General features: G+C 37.9%; 1 protein-coding gene across 1 annotated transcript; it reads right to left on the reverse strand.

Annotated features, from left to right (window-relative positions):
• Window positions 1–678: 678 nt before the first annotated feature.
• On the reverse strand, window positions 679–10351 carry COX5A (cytochrome c oxidase subunit 5A). The gene is made up of 5 exons (XM_075208249.1): window positions 10128–10351; window positions 5067–5183; window positions 1906–2027; window positions 1111–1233; window positions 679–858 (listed from the first exon to the last, which is right to left on the reverse strand). The coding sequence occupies exons 1-4, from the start codon at window positions 10216–10218 to the stop codon at window positions 1120–1122; spliced, it is 444 nt and encodes a 147-aa protein (XP_075064350.1). The 5' UTR covers window positions 10219–10351; the 3' UTR covers window positions 679–858; window positions 1111–1119.
• Between the last annotated feature and the right edge of the window lie 992 nt (window positions 10352–11343).

An 11343-nucleotide genomic window follows, 5' to 3' on the forward strand; every position in this document is an offset into this window, starting at 1 on the left:
GCAACAATTATTATTAGGCCTTTTTTTGGAAGTGTACAATTTATGCAAAGTAATCAGGTCAAGACAGGAGGTATATTAATTGGTCAGCACCCAATACTTCTGGACAATACAATTTTTTGGTTTGTAGATTTATAACTGGACATTCTAATTGAAGATCTAGTGAGTAAAACTGATGAAAGATGCTGCAGTATCAGACAGGTCTCCAATGTCCATAACTGGTGCAGTAAACAGAGGCTGGAGCGCACAAACAAACAATGTGTGGGGATAATATGTTATTGTCGTACCCCCCATATGGTGCCTTGACTTGCAGCAAACAGGGCATAAGATGAAGTAAATCCTCCCTAGTCTTGAACATTTTATTTTTTTTTTGATGGAAGGAAAAATAGACACTGGCTTTGAATGTGATGCACTAAATTGTGGACCTTTATTAATACTTATTTTAAGCATTTTCTATTTCTGTTTTAAGCCTATTGTGTGAACACTGCCTTGGAGGTCTTCATCACACCAAACCCGAGGTCTTCTTCTTTCAATTGGTTTTGCCTGTCCCGAGCAAATAATCCTTATTCATGTTACATAGAGAAAAGACCTTTCTGCACACCATGTATGCCTATTTTACTGAATTAAAGGAAATACATGTTTAATATAGTGTCAAGTCCCACAGAAAAACAAAATCCACAATCAGAGTAGACAATATCCCTTTATTAGGTCCGACATAATATTACACACCTTTGGACTCAATAAAAGGACAGTTTGTTGCATTGTTTTTTTCAAATAAAGGTAATATGTTAAGAACTTTGTATTTCTAGATGGCTGTGTACAATCAAGTAGCATGGTTGATAAAACTTTTGGATGGATAACCTGTTGGAAACAGAGAAAAGGTCTTTAAAAAAACAACATACCACTAATAAAAGGTATAAATAAAACCACCATACTGGGGCATTCAAATTTAAATGCATTATATTTTAAAGCATTGTTTCATCCAAGATGTGGGATTTGACAGCTTTCAGCCTCTATAGTTTACTACCGCTAATTTAGGGTCCAATACACTCCTGGAGCACTTGTTCCACAGGCTGAGGAAGCCTGCTTCAGAGGAATGTAACATTCACTCACCTGTAATGCTCATGCTTTATCCAAGCCCAGTTCTTCTGGGGTGGAGATACCAAGCTCATCTAAAGTCGGTCTGAGCTCTTGAATGACATAGGGATAGATTTCCTTATAAGGTCCAGCCTTGTCCTGAAAAAATAAAGCTCACATCAGAAACATGGGTCATGACCAAAACGCAAGTGTTGAAGTCTAGGCACAATAAATAAACCAGCAAAATCCTAGATAGGTAGTGAAGCCCAAGTTAGCAATGAGTTACCTTTTAACTCCTCCCGCACTAGTAGAATAGCGTTAACTAGTTTCCGGCCGTTGTTTCTAGAAGCAACAATTAACGTACTGAATATTGATAATGGATATGTCATTGGTATTGCAAAAACAAAATGTCACTTTAATATTAATTTAGTGTTATACACAGCCTTTCCCGTGGAAAGGATACAAATTAGCCACTCCTTCAGCAAGACCATTACAATACTAGCTTAGTGTGCAAGTGCCTAGAAGGCATTTAGTCTGTAGGTTTAATACAAAAGATAAAGTATTTTTGTTTCACTCTATGTCTACTGTTAAGATTCTTGTGTTTCACTATACATATTTGTACTACTCGTAGCTTATGTCATTGCCATAAGAACTTTAATGAGACCAGGGCCACAGCTCCTAAGGAGAAGCAGGGTTATTGTACCCATCACATCCAATCTCAGCACTTACTGATTTCAGAAAAGGAGACTATGTACAAAGTCATCAAAAATAATCCACTATACCAAATCATTCCGCACACACAAGATGCATGGGAGGGATTAGCAGACTCACCTTTACCGCTTCTAAAATACGGACTGTACTTGCAAAATCATTTAACCGTCTGCAAGCACGCAAGGCAGCGTCAAGGATTTTTGGCTCTGGAACTAAATCATAACCAATGAGTGTGTTCACACCTGGTGTAAAGGAAACAAACAATTTCTTAAAGCAAGCATGAAAAGTTAAGAACTGCCAAGAGAATATTTGAAATGAAACTCCCTCAAAGTATTTAAAGAAAAAAAAACAAAAAACAAAAAAACATAAGACACCTTTCTGTCTGCTTCAAATAAAAACAGTGGCTAGAGAGCATGTAGCTGCAAAAGTATTGACAGAATGAAAAACATTAAATTCTTTGGGTTTTTCAATGAAAAAAACAAACGAACACATACGATAGTACAGTTTTGCGAACACTATACAAATAAATTTGCAGAGAAACCAAAGTGCAAATTGCAGGTTTCAAGATACACTTTGTAACTGTAAGCACTTCATTAAATAAAGAATATTTTACTTTTATTAAAATTATTGTTTAAAAAAAATTGTATATATGACAACACTGCTCATAAATGAGCCTTACATTTTGCCCCTAAAGCGTTTTTTGCTACTTTGTGAGTTACGCTAATATTCTTTTTTTTTTTTTTAAAAAAAACTGGGAAGTTGGGTACAAAATGGCAGGTTAAATTTAGTATAGTTAAAGGAAAGCTTAAGCATCTAGGATGTAGTTATGCTATTTACACTTAGGAGATACAATAGGAAAATTCAGAGATGGAAAAAGTTTTAGGATACTAATACTAGTAAATAAAAATAACAGCACTTAGGAAAGCAGCAGCTACAAAGGTCAATGTTTTGTGATACATAAAAAAGGGGGATGGATGTATAACTCACTTGTCAGACCACATCTTGACTAGGGGTACAGTTTTGAGCACATGTCTACAAGAAGGACATAGCAGAACTTCTGTGGGTTCAAAATCAGGGAATAGAAGGGTTACAGGATTAAGGAAAGCTGGACAAATTGGACTTGTTTAGAGAGGACACAGAAGCACCTTAAAATGGTGATGTAATTAGTATGTATAAAAATGCCCATGGTCGATGCAAAGATCTCTCTAATGAACTTGTCATTCACATGGGATACCTAGAAAATGTTTTCACTATCAGCACAAAGCAGTTCTAGACTGCAAAGGCATTCGGATTATGGAATGCTTTACCTAGTAAGCAGATGATGGGAATTTTATTAAAGTGGAAGCATCTCTTACAAGAAATTAAATATCCAGCTATGATTATTATTAGAAATTATTACTGGGATGGTTGATTCAGGGTTACTGAACCCTTTGCCATTACAAAAATGAGGAAGGATAAATGGTCAGCTGTTTTGCTCTGCATCTAGCTGTCTTGCTGTATTATATGTGTGTGTGTGTGTGTGTGTGTATATATATATATATATATATATATATATATATATATATATATACACATAAATACATATATACACACACACACACACACACACACAGTTGCTTGAAGGGATACCATGGTAAATTTTTAAATGACTTGTCAAAAGTGGGTTTAACCCCCCCTGCTTGTACACATCTGCACTGTAGCAAATGTTATCTCTGGGCTAAACAAATCTCAATAAATCTTAGTAATTGATTTTCAGAATTATTCCAGCGGTGGCGAGTCAACCAAGAGTGGTTTTAAATACCAGCATTGAGGTAATGAGAAAAGAAATGAAGTACGATTTTCTACTGTTACATTACTTTGATCACTTCTACTTCAGCAATAACATTTCAGTCTTGGAAAACAACTTAACACCTTATCAATATATGTATTTCGATCATTTATTTATATAGCACCACCAATTCTGTAGTGCTGTACTGTCATTTAGCTTACTGTCTTAACTCCCTAACACACCACCGGCAGACACACAGACTAGGGTCAATTTGATAGCAGCCAATTAACCTACTAGAATGTTTTGGAATGCGGGAGGATACCCACGCAAACACTGAGAGAACATACAAACTCCACACAGGTAAGACCCTGGACGGGAATCAAACTCACAACCCCAGCACAGCAAGGCAGAAGTGCTGACCACTATGGAGAGCTCTAAATGACGACATCAGAGGATGATAACATTTTTGAAAAACACATTGTTAATCTACTTCTCCCAGTTTCACCTTGTTCTCTTACCATTTTTTAGTGTGTAAATCTGGCGTATGTATTTAAATTAGACAACTCTTAAGCGTGCAGAAGACTGGATTTGTCTTTAAAGCTTGCGAGCAGGGCCCTCTTCCCTCTGTCTGTATTACCCAGCATTGTTTTATTACTGTGTTCCCAATTGTAAAGGCGATAAATAAATAAATGTTGATTTGTCTTATTCACACTGCTCCATATTTTGCATGATCTCAGAGTGAAATGGGATAAGGCATGTCCAATGCTTTCAGTACATGAAAGGAATAGTCTCTGTTGTGGTCACCATACAGAGGTACAGTGACCATGCACAAGGCTCAATAATGTGGGCATTTGGATGTATTCATGCTCTGACCAGCACTGCTATTTGCTGGGCAGACACAAAACAGTCTTTACGCAAACAGATTTCATCTTTCTTTAATTAGAATTTTTATTTTAAATGTATCAAGATCTCTAGGCCACTTATATCAAGATAGGTACATAATATATCACCTGATTATTGTGTCTATCACACGATAAACGACTGTTAGGTCAGATATTGCATTAGTGTGTATGCTCCCATAATCAGGTTTTATCGTTCCAAAGCACATCCTATCTTACCATTTATAACGGGACTAAAAATCTCTATAAAACGATGGAATGATGTCGGGCAAATTCTGAAGTGTGTTTGCACTCACAACAAGCAGTGTTGGCAGATCTCCAAGAGAGTTTACAGAGTCACAATCTTTTCAGCAGATGGTTTGACAAATGAAGATCACAGATCTGAAGGTAAATTGTGTAGGGGTGTACTCATGAATCAGCATGCTGATCGGGAGAATTTTTCTGTAGTGTGTACCTAGCTTCAGCATTAGTCCTACTTCGAGCTTCAAACAAGTTTATCTTCTAGGCTGATGTTTGTTTTTAGTAAGTTGTATCTGTTCAGTAGATATCGCTCACAGTAATAAAAAACAACCAACAGTTTCTCTGAATGTGGCCCTCCACCTGTCACTATTTACCTTTTCTCAGTTCCCAGGCATCAATATCTGGCTTGTTGAAATAGGTCACCCAGCGAGCATCAAACTCCTCGTCCGATTCATGTTTGGCTTGAGAATAGCAGCGAGCAGCTACTGCAACTGTGTGAGAATAATAGACATTAATATTATGGTACAAATAGAATTTCTGGCTTTCACCTTTAAAGAGTATGTAATGTCACCAATTAACATTACTATATATGAAAGGCTGTATTACTAAACTTAGAAATATACCTGAAATAGCTTATTTATTCTTAACATGTGATCTCTCATTCAGGGCTTTGATTCATACACAGTAAGACTGGAGAGGTCATATTAGCCCAAATTAAGTTCAGCTCTTTGACCTGTACCAGGTATAGTACAGAATGTAAGATTTCAATCCATTGATGGTCAAAGGAAACAAACTCCTTAAGTGCCTGCAGTTTTTTCTTGATGCACTGGTCATCTGGTCCCGGAATTTCAAAAGATAGGTTTGTGTATGTAATGCAATATCATACTTATTTTACAATAAATATTGTATATAAATCGGTGTCATTCTGTTTTGTTTTCAATTGAAACTTGTGAATTACAAGTCACATGCCTTCACATTTTTTTTTTATTGTTGCATTTAAAAATGCAAGCAATCAACAAACGGAAACCAAAGCTTGTATCACATCATTTCCAATACACTAAAGATAAATTTAACAGTTATGATGATGAAATCAGGAAAAAGGACCCCATACCACTATGGCTAGATGAAAAACGAACTACAAGATAAATTTAATAAGATTTACCCCACAGATCCCACACTTTATCAAACTTGGCCAAAAGGTCCCTGGAGAGATGATCTTTATAAGACACAAACTATTTATCCACCTGTATTCACTAAAAGTGTCAGAATCATAGAGTGTTTCTAAATATTGCAAACTTATTTTTGCACAGAAAAACATCTAATTACATTTTGATAGCAAGAGGTCATCAAAAAGCAGCCTAATTTGTCTCTTCATAAATACCGCCCCCAGAATTTACCTTTAATAGAACATGCCCATACGAAATGCATGAATATGCCTTCTGATATATATCCAGCGTATCAGCGCCCCAGAGTGTTTAGATGCATTGTATATTAAAACACTATATAAATTATAGTGGATAGACCTATGCTGTGCACAAAAAAAAAACAACCAGAAAAAAGGTGGCGAGTACCTAAAAGTCAAAAAAGTTTTACAATATTCCTCCAGGGAAGACACAAGTAGATCAAAACTCAGGCTAGAGAACTGGGCATTATGATCACAACTTAATTTAATGTGGTGAAACAAAATTATGACGTTGAAATTTCTCTTATCTGAACAAAGGAAAGCATGGCCCTCTTATCCAGTACATCCTCCAATCATTCCATGTAGCTATATCACACAGAGTTCATAGACAAAGTGAGGGGTATCATCAGGACCTCTTCCCTTGAAAACATAGGTGGGGATCCCTGCGTGGTCAGGGTCCTGCCTATAATTATAGCTAGCATTGCACCAAGAAAAGAGAGGTGATCATTGAGGTACATGTCATAGGAGCATGTGTATATATATATATATATATATATATATATATATATATATATATATATATATATATATATATATATATAATCTATATATATATCTATCTATCTATATATATATCTATATATATCTATATATATATATCTATATATATATCTATATATATCTCCAGCAAAAAATAGAAGAGTCAGGAAGTTGCATTAACTGCTCATTATATTTGCAAGCTCAGCTGTGCAAAGAGCACAAGCAATGGACTACCACAGAGTGGAGGAAGGTGATCTGGTCAGAATCAGTCACTATGAGCAAATGGATGAGCACACACACAGCATACACACACAGCATCAACCTACAGAACTCTACAATCCTGAGTGCTTGTTTTTACCAGTGAAGGAATCTAGTGATTCTGTCATGAACATTTTCCTGTCATTCTTTGGGGTCCATTTATTTTCTTAGGAGACAAAGGCAATTTAATGGTACAGAGCATGCATGGTTACAAAATGATTTGAGGAGCATTAATCCACCATGCTCTCCAGTAGAGATAGTGTTTTCTCCATGACGCACAGTGACAACACTTGGCACAAGCTTGATGCCAAAGGTCATCGTGGTCTCATCAGACCACAAAATATTGGTCTTCAGGTGAGATTTCAAGCAACTTTTCTTCACAAATAGTTACTTTTCCCACACTGGCAAATAAAGCGCAGATCTGATAAGTGCCTGGGCTTATATTGTGTTGATCAGTGGTAAAAATGACCGGGAAAATCCACTTTAATTCCATGATGTTAGAACATAAATTGAGAGAAATTCTAAAAGGGGTGAACACACTTTATAGCCACTGTAACGTGCGAGGACTGCAGCACACACGATCAGGGATATTTGCCCAGGTACATGATTTAAGATTGGTCATCAGTAAGAGGGTATAATATTCACAAGGTTTCTCAAACAGTTTACTGTTAAGAACAATGGAAGTTTCAAATTAAGTACTAGGACCTGTCAAGAAAAAATAGGTCTTATGTACACAAATAATTACAAACATGCATTACGGCTACCATGGATACTTTGTCATCCATGTAGGGTGCAAAATGCTAGTGGCTCTGCTGTATTCTTAACTGTGCACAGATGAACACCATACATAAACCTAAAGAAGCAATTTTATTGGTGCTACAGACAAAAAATGCAATTATTGGAAGCAAATAACAAAAGAAAGGTCAAAATTGACTCCATGTAAACAATGCACATTTTGCACAAGTCTGTCTTCCTCCTAACCCTGTTACTGCAGTAAGGCATCACTGCAACTACAAAGTAAAGCCGACCATACATGTGTCAGTTTTTACCTGCCCAATGTAATTTGGGTCATACGAATTAGCATGTATGTGATCCTAGAACAATTGTCTTTCAAGATCAAAATCCAAATGGAGCTGAACGGTCAGAATAGAAAAATCTTTTCATCCAATGACAGCGTCAGCCTGTGTGTGAGGTAATACAGGCAGATAACATGGGGCAACTCGCTCCATTTGTTCAACTCACCAACTGAATGACAGCACATGTTAAACTCACAATAGATCCTCTCAGGCTTAATGAAGGTGGTCAGACAGATATATTAACTTCATTATCAACACCTAAAACCAAGAGGTCATAATTTTATAACCAAGACATGAGGATCACTTAGAAGGAATAGTCTGGAAGAACGGAGATTGCTGTGTGAAGCAGCAATCAGTATATTACAAAAAGAGTGTACTTCTGTCTATTTACTCAATGTTAAATACATTAGGATCTATGTGCCAAGCACGTTCTAATATCAATATTGCTTGTTTAACAATTGCATGTTTCATATTTAAAATAGAAGTGGTTCATACAAATCTATATAAAGATTAAAAAACACCAAGAACAGAAAAGCTTTAAGTTAAACCACTAACTAAATTTTAAAACAAAACCTTTATATTAATAAAACATTTCACAATACGTGTGATCTTTTTTAAAATGTTCAGAAATAAATATTTTATCCTACACTACAACAACATATGCCTGGTTTATCTATGCTCTGGAGTACAGATTCAAGACTGTTTCTGTAAATCAGTTATTTAAAATGGCCAATACAAAAGATTCCATACTAAACAAAATATTATAAATCCATAAAAGAAATGTGAAAGAACGATTCAATGCATATACAGTGTTGCCTCCCGGAAGAGGAAGAAAGCTAAGAACCACGGAGTCTGGTTCTCCTTCACATATATGCACACTCTACAAGTGACCTTGCATTTGCAATTCAAATACCGCCCCATCAGCTGCTTTCATAAACTCACGTCCCACTGCTTACTGCTGTAAGAGCAATATGCAGCTTTTTTTACCTGCTAAAGAACAATCTGACAGCCAGACCACTGACACTGCAGTGACATTTTATTTCTATTAAGATGGACAACTCCTTCCCTGTAATGCAACGGTTAGGAAATCCTAACATTAAAAAGTCATGCCCATAAAAAAGTAATCACTTCACACCTCCATTCTACCAAGAGACAAACAGTAACAGAACTGCATTACACCATTTGCAAGAGCTCTGAATCATGTGCCAATAATCAGGCTAAAATTAATACATGCATTTTAGAGGGAAGACATGCATGCTTAACATTTATATTGCCAGACGGAATAAGTTAATTTAAATTGAATGCACAGTAAGACACATACCAAAATGAGGCCCATGACAAAACCACAGAAGACAATAAAGCAGGCAACATATATGGGACAATATAAAATATTTGTCTATGGTGAAAAGGCAGCAACATGAAACCATTATTATACATTATAAAGCACCACCATATTACACAGTGCCGTACACTGAGGGTATCATGAAACCAATCGCATACAACAGCAACCAGAGGATAAATATGGCCCTGTTCAAATCAGCTTACAGTCTAAGACATGTGGGGGGAAACCTGACATATTGAAAACTGACATATTGGGGGGAGGGGGTTCAATTAGTTGCCAAATCAGTCCCAGTTTTTTCTCAACTGTCCAGTTACTTACATTAGTGACTGCTATATCTGCAGATAGTTGTGGGGTATGGATGGAAAGAGGAGAGACAGAGGAGGGTGGAGACATGAAATATCATTATCCCACTTACACTAGTACACATTGACATCCATGTAACGGGAAAGAGACAGCAGGTTAGACACCAGTAAGTCCCTGTGATCACTGCAGATGGGAGCCCAGGACTTGTCCTACTATCCCTACAGTCAGGGCTGCATCGCATCCACTGCAGTCATGAGGCCCCGTGTGTAGCCTGTGCCGGGTCATTACAAGGGCACAAGCCTGGGCCACCCTGCAGTGCTATAGAGAGGACAGCTGGTAGTGCCAGGTCACCGGGTACCTAGCACATCTCCTCCATGCATCAGCTTCTGGGGTTGCACCAGTGCGCACAGGGAGGCAGCTGAGCACACATAACCCGGGACTTCAGCTAAACCCCATCCCGCCACCTCAAGGACACAATGGCCGGGTGACAAGCAGAGCTAGCTGAGTGTCTCACCTTGGGAACAGGCTGCTTGGGGCTGTGGGCGGCAGCGAGGCAGGCTGCGGAGACCGGTGGACACGCAGCGCCGGAGAGCGGCTCCCAACATGGCGGTAGCTGAGCAGTATGCGAGGAGACAGGCGATCAGACGGAGGACCGGAAGGAAGGGACACGCACACCGTACACGCTCACGCTTAGTAAAGCGCCGGCGCACAGAGCACGGACACACAAGGGTAAAGGAGGGTGTAGCTCTGCTACCATAGAGCTGAGCCTGTACAGGCATAGAACTCATGTCAGTGAGAGCGCCACATGCTGGGGAGATGGTGAAGTACAGACAGGTTGTTTTATTTTACACTAATCCTTGCTGGCAGCAGCCACATAGAACTACACAAAGCACATTACATTACTGCTGGTTTTTATATAAATGTAAAACAGTGATCATTAAATATATCTTGGTGTACATCGTCAATATTGCATATTTTCCAAGACTTCCTCCCAGAATCACAAGTGAAATAAGAAGTAGCTCATCTATATCTTGGAGTCAGACACTAATTAATATTATTTAATTGTCCTGATAGTACCCTAAAACATGCACTATACAGGAGGTTCATGAGTATAAGATAGGAAACATTGATTTAAAGCTGGCAGAATAATCAGAATAGCCTTAATCTTGTGTATCAAACCATTATCCCATAGATTGCAAGCAGGGCCCTCTTACCTCTCTGTATGTATTACCCAGTATTGTTTTATTATTGTTTATCCCCAATTGTAGTGCGCTAAGGAATGCTGGCACTAACTAAATATTGATGATGATGACATGGTGGAACTTTTTGCCTGGAGATTTCTTATGTGCATTACACAGGCCTTTAGGGGCCCAAAATTAGCAGAAATATAACAACCATTGAATAGGTTTTTCATGACATTTATTGAATTATTAAATCCTCACACTATCCCCCATCAGGTGCTTCATTATAATACCTGCTCCTACTGTGTGAAAATCAAGTCATGTGATTATATTTCAACCAAATTACCCAAGCATTGCTCCCTCTATGGTAGGTAAAATAAACCTCTTACCTAATCAAAAACTTCCCTAGTAGCTACATACACTACATACATCTACCTCACAGCCAAGAAGCAGGCAAGCAAGCCTGTCCAGCAGCTCCAATTATGTTTTAAACTCAATAGGAGCGGCTGGGTAGCATCCTCTGCCCTTTCTCTCAGCAGTCAGGTCCAA

This window comes from Mixophyes fleayi, chromosome 4 (genome assembly GCF_038048845.1).
Source record: "Mixophyes fleayi isolate aMixFle1 chromosome 4, aMixFle1.hap1, whole genome shotgun sequence".
NCBI classification, from domain to species: domain Eukaryota; kingdom Metazoa; phylum Chordata; class Amphibia; order Anura; family Limnodynastidae; genus Mixophyes; species Mixophyes fleayi.